We start from the raw sequence: 14,685 nt of genomic DNA, 5'->3' as shown, positions 1-14,685 counted from the left end.
TGACAAGTACCTGTAACAGGTGGAACTTCTGGCTTTTTAGGAGGTGCCACTGGTGCTTTCTTTTCAGGGACAACTTCCTTGGGAGCTTCAGGCACTTAAAAGATATTAATAAAATTATATTTAGGAGTTATGCGGTTCACTGAAACAAATATTTTCCAGAGCAGAAGCATTATGTCTTTTTAAGATCAATGACAAATACCTTTAGCAGGTGGAACTTCTGGCTTTTTAGGAGGTGTCACTGGTGGCTTCTTTTCAGGGACAACTTCCTCGGGAGCCTCGGGCACTTAAAAGAGATTAGTAAATTTATATTTAGGAGTTATAGGACCACTAGAACAAAATATTTTCAAGAGCAGATGAGTTTTATCTTCTTAAGCCTAAGATCCAGGACAAGTACCTGTAACTGGTGGAGCTTCTGGCTTTTTAGGAGGTGCCACAGGCACTTTCTTTTCAGGGAAAACCTCTTTGGGAGCCTCAGGCACTTTGAAGATATTAGTAAATTTACATTCGAGTCACAAGGATTAACACAGGCAAAAATCACGTTTACACAGCAACAGCACTTTAGAGGCTAGCAAGGCAGTTCTTTCCACAGCCCTCCCTATCCCCTCCTGAGGGGCTGTTAGGATGTACCTTTGACAGATAAAACTTCAGGCTTTTGCAGAGGATGGACTTTTTCCCAGACAACTTCTACGGGCACCTCAGGCACTTCAAAGATATTAATATTTTCACATTTAGGAGCCACAAGAATCAATGCAAACAGGAAACACATTTATATAGGAAAAGACAGTTTCCCAAATATCTAAGCTTCCGGCAACATATACCTTCATCAGGAAGGACTTCAGCCTTTTCATGACGAACCACATATGTTTTCTTTTCAGAGACAATTTCTTGGGGAGTCTTGGGCACTTTAAGAAATCAGTATTTTGACATTTAGTGTTTCAAAGGTCAATAAGAACAGCAAAATATTTTCAAGACTACAAGTGCTATTTCTTCTTGAATTTGAGGGCATGGGAACTTGTACCTTTAACTGACGGAGGCTCTCTTTTTTTGGAAGGAACTCTTTGTGCAGGAACACCTTCTTGAGCAGCTTCAGGCACTTTAAAGATATTAGTATTTCACATTTAGGAGCTAAAATAACTAATGAAAACAGTAACCACGCTAAGTGAGCAAATGTCGTTTTCTAGACGTCTCTTCTTTGTCTATTCTCCCCTTGCCCCACCAAGCATCTAAGTTGAATGGGATTAGTATTAACAGCATCCTTGAGAAGATGGACACTAGACCCTCTTTATGAAATATTTGTTGAGTGAATATTTTTAATAAAAGCATTCTCTGTTTTGATAGGAACGGTAACATACATTTTCTTCGGAGAGGGAACTTCTTGTGGAGCTTCAGGTACTTTAAAGATAGTATGTTTACATTTAGGAGTTAGGAAGAACATCAGAAAAACAGTTTTAAGAACTGAGGGTGGACAATTTCTTCAGTATCTGTTCAGAGGTGATATGTACCTTTCACAGGTGGACATTCTGGCTCTTTAGGAACATCCTTAGCTACTTTCATTTCAGGAGCAACTTCTTTCACAGCTTCAGCTACTTTGAAGATATTAGTATTATACTTAGAGCTTAAGGGATCAGTGGCGACATTAATGACATTAACCAAAGTGACTGTTAGGACTACAAGGGTGCCTCCTTCAAGAACTGGATGAGGTATAAAGTCCTGAGGGAAGGAATGAAATCTTGTCTTTGTTATTTCCTATCTCACTACCACCATACACATGGTGGGCATATGTTAAATAAATGAAGGAAGGATGATAGAATAAATGATACCTTGAGGGGATGGAGTTTCAATTTCAGGAGGACCAGCCATGAGTATTTCCTTTACAGGGACAACTTCTTCAGGAGATTCAGGCACTTTAAAGATATTAATGCATTGTACTTCAGAGTGATGAAGAGCAGTGAAGAGTTTTACTCATAACCCCACCTACAGGAATGTCCCAGACTGGGTGACCTCCTTGCTCCCTGAATCTGATTCTTTGGTAATAGTATGAATGTTTGATTATCAGGAGCTATTTTCTTAGTCACCTCAGACACTACCAATGCTAGTAATTTTATTTCTTTGAATGGTAGGAGTATAGAAAATTAGATAATAAAAATTTACCTTTAGGTGAAAAAACCCTGAATTTTGAATAATTAACAATGTACCTTTTGCTATTAGTTTGGGGAAAATAAAAAAGCTCCTCTCTTATCTGAACTGGCTTTATTTTGTGCCCTCACATTAGGTACTTTAAAAGGGTACCTGTTTTTAGAAGAAAGGAGAACAACTAAAAATTTTAGACTGAAAAAATAGTGTCAAAGTGCTCAAATAGTCTTCAAATTACAGGGTATCATGGGCATTTTGAAGAATTTGTCATTTTGGATGTTTTAAAACATTTTCATGTTTTGATTAATCTGAAAATGTTCCAAATGGGAAAACTTAAGACTCTTTAAAAATAAAAGACAAGGAGAGGAGCAAATAAATTATTCAGGGCAGAATTCTAACTTTAACTGGTTTTGGTTTTAACTGCCCTGGTTTCAGAGAGGATATTACACACAGAACAGTTCCTCAGTGAATTTAATATTTTATTTTCTTTAGGTCATGGTTTTCTGAAAGTATTTCTAATATTAAATCCTAGGGGAAATCAATTATTTCAAATTCATGGGCTTGTTTTTGGTGGTAAGTTTATTTTAATAGAAAAGCAATTCCAATGGGTAGTTGTATCATATCCTGGAATTTCAATCCCACGGAGCATTTGAATTACTGACTTACAGTCTACAGCCAGGAACCTCTGCCATTTGACAACACTGATTTTCACTTTAAAGAGAGGTGGGGTGAGCCTATTTAGTCTAGCTTCAGGGATATAAATGTTACAGGTGATCTCTCATATAGATTTTTTTCTAGTACTCTGAATTTTACTTTTTAAGGCAACAGTAATAGCTATTTCCTATTGAAGAAACTACCTGGATCATATCTGCATATTACATGGATATATATTTTTCCTAGAGGCCTCATAGATAAAATTTATAGCTCAAGCATCTCCCTGTATATAAAGGTATGGACTTTTCCCGCTTATGGCTCATGGGGACATGTATAATACTCAGTCAAGCTGCTATTTTGGTGGACCCACTTTGAAGTGGCCTCCCTGGTAGCATCTAGAGCTTTTAAGATATTAGTATTTTTACACGTGTTAAGTACAACAATCATGAGATAAGGAGGCTGACTTTCTTCTCGCTTGTACCTTTTGATGGTGGTATTGTTCTTCTTCTGGTAACAGGAGCTCGTCTCTCTGGAACACCTTCCTCAGAGACTTCCACCTCTTTAAAGATATTAGTATTTTTTAATTGAGAAAAGGCAAAGACAGGAAGACATGACTTACAAAGAAAGTTAGGTATATTAACAGACATTATAACTTTAAATTAGATTTTTTTGGTCTAATAGTTTATCATTATTTGTTGTACGAATGGGATTTTACTTTTTAGGGGCAAATCATAGACAGTTCCTTGTCTTGGGTACATTAGGGACTCTAAAGATATTAGTATTTTAGCATTAGAGATTGTGAAAATCTACAAAAAGCAGTGAACGTATTTTGCAGACTGATGAGGAAAGATTTTCTTATTTAGATTTTCATAACTAAGAATTATACCTTCGGTTGGAGGATGCTCTGGAATTTTGGGAATAGCCGCAGGTAATTCCACCTCTGGAAATGCTTCTCTGGTTGTATCAGGTTCTTTAAAGATATTAGTAGGTTTATACTTAGAAGTTGTAAAAATAGTAAATTATGTAACATGCAATATTTGAGTCTTCAAGTCAAAGATATTCATCCAAGTTTGATATTGTTGAAATGTACCTTTAGTTGCTGGTGTTTCTCTCTTTTTGGGAACAGTCACATATACTTTTTCCTCTGGAACAACTTTCTTGGGTGGTTCAGGCACTTAAAAGATATGATACAGTTATATTTATAATAGTGAAGGAAAGTACTGAGTTTTTAAAATGAGCCAAAAGTAAATTTTCTTCACTGGGTTATTGGTATTATATACCTTTTGCTGGTTTGGTTTTTGTTTTTTGAGGATGAGTCACAAGTACTTTTTCTTCCAGATATGATTCTTCAGATATTTCATAAACTTTAAAGATATTAGTATACATATAATTAGAGGCATTTCAAAGTGGATGAAGAATAGCATTAAGAAAAATATAATACATAATACACATTCATAACTCAAATGACAGTAGTACATAGACCCAAATTAGTGACAATAACACACTGGCTAGGAAAAAATCTCATTTCCAGTTTTATGATATAGGACTTTTCGGCACTCCTTTATAAGCGTGATGGTAAAATTGAGGAATTCACTGGTCGGGGACTAGAATATAATTCTTCTACTTTGTCTGCAGAAAGCTACTGGTAAATTTTCCCTATCATTAATTTTTATGGATTTTTTTCTTAAAGAGTGGGATTGATGTTGAGTTGCACATCAAGAATTCTCGAATATTTGACCTACTGGAAATTCATCTAAGTCCCTTCCTGTTCCAGGAAGCTAGTTACTTATATGTTAAAAATATAAACCAAATCTAGTTTATTGCTTCATATTTAATATGAATGTGAAAACCATTTAGGAATTAGAAGAAAATAAAAATAAAAATGATTAAATATTTGGAAAAATTAGGCAACTGAAGAAATAAAGATTTCTCCAGCTTTTAGAAAGGAAGACTAGCTGATAATAATAACCAAATTCAAGTACACCAAGGGTATTCAAACAAGGGAGTTGTCATATATATTTATCCCAACCTATTATAGGGTGACAAAGACTGGATTTAAATTTTAGATTCAAATCTTGACTACTGGCATTTTCACTCTTCTGATGATTAAATAGCATTCTATTTAGAATATTTTATTATTCCTATTATTTATTGTTTAATTAATCATAATTTTGCATAAAAGCAAAACCAAAAATGACTTGAGGCTTCTTTTGCAATTATAATGGCCTTATAAATCTATGGGTATTTGAGCAGCACTGCCAAAATGTTTCCAACAATTGTTGCAAAAAGTAAAAAATACTAATGGTGAAGTATTTGATTCTACAATATCTAAGTAAAATACTATTAGGAAGTTAAGGAAAGTCACCTTACGGTCTGAGAAATGAATTGCTTCAAAACAGAAGACATTTTTTACAGAGACCACATTAACAAGACAATGGTAAATTCAACAAGACAAATGACTTTTCTAAAATTGGGCAATGGTATACATAAAGGACTATTATTATTTTTCTTTGACTATTTGTTTTTTAAATTGGCGAGGAAATATACCTTGTCTGAGGCAAACAGTCATTCAAATTATTTAATTTGAGCCAAATATTTTGGGCATGTCGGGCTTTTTCAAGATATTAGTACATTTACTTTTAAGAGCTATGAAGACAAACTCAGACAAACCAAAGAGAACCACCAATTTTTCTACACTCACTGTAAGTTGTTGCATCTTCAGAAAGAACTATGCGTGATATTTCTTCTTGAATACTTTCCTTAGGCACCTCAGGAACTTCAAAGATATTAGTATATTAATTATAATAAATAACTAATATGACAAGAAAATAAAGATACAAAATACAAATATATCACTCACACTCACTGTAAACCATGAATAATTAGACACAGTGTTATTTCCTGTTGTGATTAGCATCAGTGTATACCTTTAGCTGGTGGAACTTCAGGCTTTTTAGGAACAGCTTCACGAACTTTTTCTTTTGGAACAATTTTCTTGGGTACTTCAGGAGCTTTAAAGATATGTGTTTGTTTTACTTTTAAGAATTGCATCATTGGGTATAAAATATCAAGACAAAAAGGGGCATCTAACAAGGGGAATGTCAAAAATCCTCAAATTAGGAGTCATCCAAACACATAGTCAAGTGCATCTCTCTAGATTGTCTTGTTGATGAATCCTTGATTTGTCATATTAGAAAGACTTTGTCCTTTGACTATAGCATCATTTTCTATTGTCATTCGGAACATGTTTGTTTCTAAAGCTACTTGACAATAGCTTCCAACATGAATTATTTTTGAAAAAGAGATTGAGGGGTCAACATTTCAATACTACTTAGGAAGAGGTTCAGTACAGATAATAACAACATTTAGGCTTAGGTCTGTGTTCCCTGAAGGTTGTTATAAAAGGTAGGATTATGTTATGGGACATAAATTGAAATTTACATCATTCAGCCATTTTGTGGTGTTGAGGGGAGAATGATCTCTCTTGTTCTTCATTGCAATAAGTGAATAAAAGGGAGTTTTGTGTTAGTGGTGAATCAGCAAAGGCAGATACCTTTAGCTGGTACAACTTTGGGCTCTTCAGGAACATGTACTTCTTCTTCTACCACGATTTTCTTGGGTACTTCAGGTACTTTAAAGATATAGCAATAATTTACTTTTGAACTTTCATAAAGATTTTTAACAAATAGAGCACAAGAGAAATGTAAACACAGAACAGAACACAGCCACAATATAAAATACAGACATTGCTTTATCAGATACATTACAGTAATTAATATAAGTTGAATTTTGATAACACATACAACAACAAAAAAATCCAAGGGAATTTCTCATGTAAGAGTCATAAGAACTTGACAAGAAAAATGAGTAAGACACCTTCTCTGCTTTTTCGCCTGTTTTGGTGGAATAATTGGCATTTTCAGTGATAACATTCTTAAATGCTTCAGAGACTTTAAAGATATAAGTATATGTTATTTATTAAATACTGTTTCTTATTTATGTTGTGAAATTCAAGAAGTTTAAAAAGTTGAACAAAGCAAGGACATCAAACACAAAGTCATGATATATTTGTATCTAGTAGGTCATTAAAATTAATAATCAACAGAAAAACAGGGATTTATCAATAAGCATATTAGTGAATATAAAATCAAAGAGCACCAAAGGAGGAAAACTGGGTTCACTATTTGGTTAGTAGTGAGATTCATTTTGGGTATTTTTAACAGTGACTATTTTTTGATAGAACTTCCTTTAACCCCTCACCCACTTTAAAGATATTAGTTTGTTTTAGACATTCCAAAAACACAAAACACAGAAGAAAAACATCAAATAGAATGCAAACTTGTAAAGTTGCCAAGGTGCTACTGCATATAAAATTAGGTAAGTTATTTTTCACAAATAAAATACCTTTAGCTGGTGGCTCTTTTCGAGGAACAACTTTAGTGGGTGGTTTTTTTGGAGGGATGACTTTCTCAGAGATCTCAGGCCCTTTAAAGATATTAGTGTTTTGGTTTAGAACCAACTTCTGAAGTGTAACTGCTCAATGACCAAAGTTAGTACAATGAAGACTCATAAGATGCTTTCTCTATTCATATTTTAGAAATTTACACCAGACCCATTTCCAAAAAAGACTTGATTTTGCTAACTTCCTCTAGATTGTAAATTTACTCTGTCTACTAAGCACATACACATTCCTTCCTATTGAAAGTGAAAGTTGCTCAGTCGTGTCCGACTCTTGGTGACCCCAAGGACTATACAGTCTGTGGAATTCTCCAAGCCAGAATACTGGAGTGGGTAGCCGCTCCTTTCTCCAGGGGATCTTCCCACCCCAGGGATCAAACCTAGGTCTCCCGCATTGCAGGCGGATTCTTCACCAGCTGAGTCACAAGGGAAGTCCCTCCTTCCTATTACACTCATATTATTAACTTGTTCAAGAACTGGAGTAGTCTTGTAGAGGAAGTATTTGTAAGTTTATTCTCAGAATATACTAGAATGCAGGTGCTGCTACCACACTTCATTTCCTTTCTTAATGCTGTTTCTCTTGAAAATATCATAAAATGGTGGAAGCTTTGGCTAAGTAATTATCCATGTGTGAATAGCTGGTTGAATTGCTAACAAAGCAATGGCTGTTTTGCCTCGACTATAAATTCCTCAGTGCACTGAGGAGTTTCTTTTTATTCAGCTGATGACACTGGCTAGTTATTTTGGAACCTGTAACAATCATGTAACATTCTTACTTGGAATTTAAAAAGAATCCACAAATTCATACAGTGAATTTTCTTCTCTATTCAGGCAAGTAGATATCAGATATTAGTATCTAACTGCCTAAAACTATATTCTGATTAATCTCGACTCTGTATCAATCATTGTTATCAAGTAAACTCATACTTCAAGTATTTCATGATTTTATCAAGGAAAATAAGTGAATTTCTAATGTTCAAACTGAACATGACATTTACTTAAAAAAAAAAAAGATGTTAGGGCAACATATTTGTAATATCTGTACAATTCTGTATACCTTTAGGTGGAGCTTTGGGTTTTTCATATACTTCCTCTTCTTCAGCCTCTAAAACTTCTACTACCCTATGGACTTCTTCAACTCTGTGCATTTCTTCTGCTGCTCTATACTCTTCTACTTTGAGGAATTCTTCTACCTCACGGAACTCTTCTTCTTCAAAATACTCTTCAACCTCATGGAACTCTTCTTCTTCAAGAGCTTCTTCCACCTGTGCTTCCACTATTTCTAATTCCGTTCTTTCTTTTACTACTTCCTCTTTGTGGAAAGCAACAGATATTTTTTCTTCAAGGACAGCTTTCCCTGAAAGAGCATCTATTTTAAGAGACTCATTTTTTTTAAGCACAGCAAAAATGAAGATGTAAATTCAAAGTATAAAGAAAAACAACTGAGAAAAGCTTTCATGCAACAATACAAGAACATCAAAGATCTGCCCCAAAGTACCTTTAGCTGGGGGAACAACTTCTTTTTTAGGCACAAGGACTTTCTTTTCTGGGATTTTCTTTTCTGGGACTTTCTTTTCTGGGATTTTCTTTGGTACTTCGGGCACTTTAAAGACATAGTTTTAATATTTAAGACTGTGAAGAGCAAGCTTTCATAAGCAAAAGACATCAAATACCATCAAGACACGTTGACATAAAACATAAAACTCTTAATGAAAAGAGATTATAAGAAAGTTGAGGTTAAAAAGAAAAGATGTACCTTTAGCTGGAGGGGCCTCTTTTTTCTGAACAGGAACTGGTATTTTTTCCTCCGGAACTTTCTTCGGCACTTTAAAGATATTAGGCATTTCAGTTAGCTGACAATACTCAATGATAAACATGAAATAAAAACATCAGAAATAGCATCAATATTACAACAATCAAAGTTTAAGAAGTCACTCTGTACTGTAAAATTGGACACAAATTTTAGAGGCAATAAAGATATCTTCACTCATTTGTGCTATTACTTCCTTAGAAGAAGATATGTCCACAAGAAACCTGTGTCTTTTTGTTTTTAATAGCAGGGACTACCAATATTGAGCCTGATTCTACTATTTTTAATTTCATGAATGCTTTTTTCAAGTGATTATCCTCATGAAGTACTTAAGTCTCAATATAGGTGTCACATTCTGCTGGGCACTATCATGTCTGCTGATGCTATCTACTGTGATAGAGACAGCATAACCTAAACAATTAGGAGGCTACTGAAGCATTAGCCTAATTGGGAAGCAAAGAGAAATAGATGCTTTGTAATAACCTTGAATACTCTGGTCAGATATCACAAAAGGAACACTAGGCTCTTTAAAATAATTATTATCTAAGTATTAGAATAGACATCCCCCATAAAAAATACAGCAGATATAATTACTGTAATATTATATGAGAAAATTCTACTTATATAATGGAATAAAATCTAGGAATGAAATGTTGAGAATAAAGATCCACTGTAATGTATATAAGTATAGAGAGGTGTACTATTAACATTAAAATTCCCAGCTATTTAAAATAAGAATCTTCTGAAATAATTCACATACACACACATACATATATATAAAATTATTCATTAACATTCCAAAATGCTAAAACAATCGAATGAATTATATTTTTACAGGTTCTTAATTAATTTCATAAGCTCTCTATTTAAATGACTCTAAGAAAGCAATGAAAGAAGATACTTTTGTTTTTTAAAAAGAAGATGGATAAGAATTTAAAGATATTATTATCTTTAGTAAAAGGATTTGTTATACCTTTAGCTGGTGGTGCCTCCACTTTTTTAGGAACAGGAGTAGGTGCTTCAGGTACCGCTTTCTTAACCACTTCAGGCACTTAAAAGATATTTTACAGACATTTTGAAAAATGACATGCAATAAACAGAACAACAACTACCATATACAAAAAAAAAAAAAATCCAAACACAAAACATTGATTTATTTTACAAAAGATATTAGCAGCCTAAATGGTAATTACATATATGAAGTACTGACTCTAAAGGTGAGAGGAATATTACTTGGAAATCCTATAAGCAAACAAAGGTTTGCATAAACTATCAAAGGACTGTCATAGTCTTTAGCAATGAAAGCCTGAGAATTATTCTCAAGGGCGAACACCATAGAAATAGGTTTTCCCCCACTTTCCTACTGAAGAAAAAAATTAAGGATTGAAAACTAGGAGAAAGTATTACAATAGCAGCTGACCAGAAAACATCAAAGTGTCAATAACATAAAATTCTCTCTCTCATTCTGCTGCTGCTCATTCTAACTGTACTGCAAATGCAGTGGAAAAAGTTGGGCAAAGAAAAGGGACACAAAGTTTCAGGTGCTTATCATAAGTAATCTTCAATTTATCATTGCTATGATGTAAGTAAAGTATACTGGTGAATATTAGGTTTAGATGACTTCTGGGAAAGATAGCGAACAAATGTCCAGTCCATAAAATCAGCTGTACCTCTAGGTGGCGCCACCTCCTCCACCTCCTCTACAATAGGTGGTTCCTCCGGGACCTCCTCTTCTGGAATAGGCTCTTCAGGCTCCTCAAACACTTTAAAAAGATTATTATTTTGTAAGTTATTTTTTATAATCCATTTGGATATTAAACTAAAATGATACATCTGAAAACTGAGGTTGTGTGATCAGCATAGGTAACTCAGCCTTCTAAATACATGTGAAAACTCATTCATCCTTGAAAAAAGCCTTACTGAGTCTTCAGAATACATTAAGTCCTTCCTAGAATTTTATAACTGGAAAGGACTTCAGAAAGAATTCAATTTAAATTATTATTTTTAATGGAGGTGGACTTTTTTTGAAGTCAAACATTCACTTAGGAGTCAAAGTCAGACTTTCTGTACCAGTTACTCAGGGTTAACTAAGAACTCCTCTTGGAGAAGCTAATCCCACAATTACCAACCAAGTCATGTGATGAAAAGTTTCCCATGGCAAACACAATTTCCCTTCAAAGATTCTCATTAGAGTAAAACAAACAAACAACAAACAATCACACATGTAAGAAAAGAGATTCAATTGGTTTTGTTTTGCCTATCCAATTTCTACTAGGTAAAGAATATTTTCTTGTAGAGTCTGAATATGTTTATTTTTTGGAGTGAAGTATGCATATACCTCTTGAAAATACTAGACAAAATAAGATAGTAATGCTTTTGAAAATGCTGTTTTCTTAGAAAGTCATCTACCTTCAACTGGTGGAACTTCCTCTTCTTCAGGGACAATGATTCGTTTTTCTTCCACCTTCTTAGGCACCTCAGGAACTTAAAAGATATTGATTCTTTTAGGCACTTAAAATGCAAGAACCACGCGGAGCACATAAAGACCAAGTTCCCCATTTTTCAACACAAGAGAACTAATAACAGAATACACATGCACGAGATGAAACATTGACATTTCACAGCATCGTTAATGAGACAAGAATAAAAATTTGGCGGTTCAAGATAAACACCATTCTATCTTTTACTGCTGGAGCCCCTACTTTTTTTAGGAAGAGCAATGGGTACTTCAGGGATGGGTTTCTTAGTTATCTCAGGCTCTTGAAAGATACATAAGTTTAGTATTTTTATTTTACTTTTTTTTTTTTTTACAAACAACATCCATAGACAGATCAACATAAAATACACAAAGACAGAGTAGAAGAACTGACACAGGACAAACATGGGTGTAGCAGAGTTTCAGACGGCTACACAGCAGAGCGCACAGTGCAAACGTTTATGTGGCACATCCCTAAGTGAAGAGCATCACATTTCCACCCTGGAGGGCAGCAAACACAGCCCTGGTGGGACTGCTGTACCTTTGGCAGGAGGAGGCACTGCTTTCTTAAGACCGGGTGGAGGCACCTTCTTTTCTGGTTCAGGTTTCTTAGGCACCACGGGCACTTCAAAGATATTATTTTGTAAGTTCAGTTTCATGAACACAGAGACAACGGACAGCACAATATTGTAAGTTATGTTAACCCACACTGGGAAACGGGGCATTCTGGCATTTACAGGTGAAGAAAGAAATGGCAGTGTCTAATTTGCTTGGGAAGAGCAGTACCTTTGGCAGGAGGAACTTCCTCTTTCTTGGGAATGATCACTTTCTTCTCTGGCACTTTCTTCTTAACCTCAGGCACTTTAAAGACATCATTTAATGATAAGAACTTATTGTAAAGGACAAAAAAGAGAGAACACAAGAAGTTCACACAGAGAAAGACTAACATGCAACAGTCGCTTAGGACAGGGATGTAGTGTAAGTCGGGAGCCCAAAGGTAAGGATAGAGTTAGGTGCCTTAGAGGAAGGGATCAGCAACCTATTTGAATACCAGAGGATAGATGCTATCATTTCACCCACTTAAATGTCACTAGAAATTTATTAAATCATTATCTGTAGAATATTTCTAAATTCTTACAATCCAATAAAGGATCAGCTTTACTGTTTTGTTGATTATAAGACTATTTAACCTGGTGGAGAGGTCATGCTGATTTTAAGTAGTCATGTCATAAACTTTGCAGAAAATATTGAGCTTTAAGGCATAAATACATACTGTCCCATACTATGCACTGATTGAATATGATGAATCTGGATACTATTCATTCAATCATAGAGTCCTTCTATATACCTTACTTTCTTTTATCCTCATAGTAATATCTACGCCCACTAGGACTGATATTAGTTTCCTCGCTTTTTAGGTTTAGATCAGTTAAAGGACTTGCTCAGGCTAACACAGCAAGATACATATTCAATGCTAAAGTCAAACCCTGCTGGGCTATCATTTATATGTATGTATCAGAAGACATATACTACTATCAATCATGGTTTTCACAAATGCATTAATCTTTTATCTTTTCATCTTGATGTTCTAAAGACACTTTATATAAATGATTGAAGGATGATGTTTAGGAAGATTAATTCATCACATTTTTCAGGTGCTTTTCGCATTGATAACTTAACCTTGTAAAATATCTATATGGAAATTATGATGTTTAATAAAATTGTAGGGAACTGGGTAGAACTTCTGGGGAAATTTTAACGCTTCTCTCCATCTTTGTTCCTGAGTATTGCTTTATATCCAATGAAAAGTGGATATCAGAGTTCTTGAACATTTTCAAAAGTTAATGTGACTAGTTTATAAACATAAAGTTTCCTAAATCCCAGTTCTGCTATAATTTTTCTGGTGAAACTATGGATGAAGAATGTGTATGTACTTGGGGGAAGTGTACCTTTAGGTGGTGGAGGTTCCACTTTTTTAGGAGCTGGAACAGGGACTTTCTTCTCTGGTACAGGTTTCTTTGGCACTTCAGGCACTTTAAAACATTCATTTTAAAACATTAAAAAATCACATGTACAGTACTGGATATGTAACAAAAAGACACATGAGAATAGGACCACAAACTACTAAATAACATTCTATGTCATGAAATCTGAAAAGACATTCAGATTACTTACAATAAACAGACACATAAGACAGACAGAAAATAATAAGAGCACACATGTCTGGAATGTTCTCTAAGATTTAGATGGTAGGAAACACAAAGAGGATAGCATCACAGATGAAATTAGAGATGAACAACAGGACGGAAAGGCAGAATTCAACACAAAAAGAGGCCTGAGGACTTCAAGAAGAGCTGCTATACCTCGAGCAGGTACTGGCACTTTAGGCTTAATTTCTGGAAGAACTTCTTCTTCTTCGGGTACCACTTCTTCCTCAGGTACAAATTCTTCCTCCTCAGGAGGAATTTCCTCTTCTTCAGGAGGAACTTCCTCTTCCTCTGGAGGAATCTCCTCCTCCTCTGGTGGAACTTCTTCCTCAGGTGAAATTTCCTCTTCCTCTGGCGGAACTTCTTCCTCAATTAGAACTTCTTCTTCCTCATGGAGAAATTCCTCTTCAAGAACAATTTCTTCTTTATGTACAACTTTCTCTTCCCGGAGCAGAGCTACAGGAATTGGAACTGGAACTGGCTCACGTTTCTTTGGCACTTTAAAGATAATTGTCAATCGGACAAGCATCACTTTTATGTACAATATTCAAAACAGTGGGACAACATGAAAAGCTAATATTCTGTAGTCAAAAAGCATCAACTGTTACCAACATAAGTCATTATAATTAGTGAGGCTGTAGAATGCCAGTTAGTTTGCCTTTTTGTTTTGAGTTTGTTAGAGATTAATGTACCTTTGGGCGGAGGAGCCTCCACTTTTTTCGGAATAGGTGTTGGCTTCTTTTCTTCTGGGAGGACCTTTTTGGGCACCTCTGGCACTTTAAAGACATTATTTTTCTTTAAGAATGTGTTCTTTTACATGTGTTAGAGCAACAGACATAAAAAGGAATCACGAAATATCTGACTTTAATATTTCTAGTAAGACAGATAATTGTTTAAACCACATAACGTTATGGGAGAGTTTATATATGAATATATATATATATATA

General features: G+C 34.8%; 1 protein-coding gene across 1 annotated transcript in view; it reads right to left on the bottom strand.

The window, feature by feature from the left end:
- The window catches only part of TTN (titin), a 276,026-nt gene that overhangs the window by 132,159 nt on the left and 129,182 nt on the right, over positions 1-14,685 (bottom strand). Inside the window, exons 143-168 of the mRNA XM_043894260.1 lie at positions 14,431-14,514; positions 13,895-14,236; positions 13,481-13,564; positions 12,318-12,392; positions 12,073-12,156; positions 11,465-11,539; positions 10,726-10,818; positions 10,029-10,106; positions 9,002-9,070; positions 8,744-8,848; positions 8,303-8,602; positions 7,192-7,272; positions 6,341-6,418; positions 5,715-5,798; positions 5,489-5,563; positions 4,068-4,151; positions 3,878-3,961; positions 3,674-3,757; positions 3,269-3,346; positions 1,821-1,904; positions 1,019-1,093; positions 819-902; positions 628-702; positions 395-478; positions 200-283; positions 11-94 (exon numbers count right to left, since the gene is read on the bottom strand). Of these exons, the coding sequence (XP_043750195.1) occupies positions 11-94; positions 200-283; positions 395-478; positions 628-702; positions 819-902; positions 1,019-1,093; positions 1,821-1,904; positions 3,269-3,346; positions 3,674-3,757; positions 3,878-3,961; positions 4,068-4,151; positions 5,489-5,563; positions 5,715-5,798; positions 6,341-6,418; positions 7,192-7,272; positions 8,303-8,602; positions 8,744-8,848; positions 9,002-9,070; positions 10,029-10,106; positions 10,726-10,818; positions 11,465-11,539; positions 12,073-12,156; positions 12,318-12,392; positions 13,481-13,564; positions 13,895-14,236; positions 14,431-14,514 (2,607 nt within the window). The remainder of the gene's footprint in view (positions 1-10; positions 95-199; positions 284-394; positions 479-627; positions 703-818; positions 903-1,018; positions 1,094-1,820; positions 1,905-3,268; positions 3,347-3,673; positions 3,758-3,877; positions 3,962-4,067; positions 4,152-5,488; positions 5,564-5,714; positions 5,799-6,340; positions 6,419-7,191; positions 7,273-8,302; positions 8,603-8,743; positions 8,849-9,001; positions 9,071-10,028; positions 10,107-10,725; positions 10,819-11,464; positions 11,540-12,072; positions 12,157-12,317; positions 12,393-13,480; positions 13,565-13,894; positions 14,237-14,430; positions 14,515-14,685) is intronic.

Source organism: Cervus elaphus, chromosome 33, assembly GCF_910594005.1.
Source record: "Cervus elaphus chromosome 33, mCerEla1.1, whole genome shotgun sequence".
Taxonomy (NCBI): Eukaryota; Metazoa; Chordata; class Mammalia; order Artiodactyla; family Cervidae; genus Cervus; species Cervus elaphus.
The sequence above is the reverse complement of the archived record's forward strand: the minus strand, read 5'-3'. Positions and strand labels throughout refer to the sequence as shown.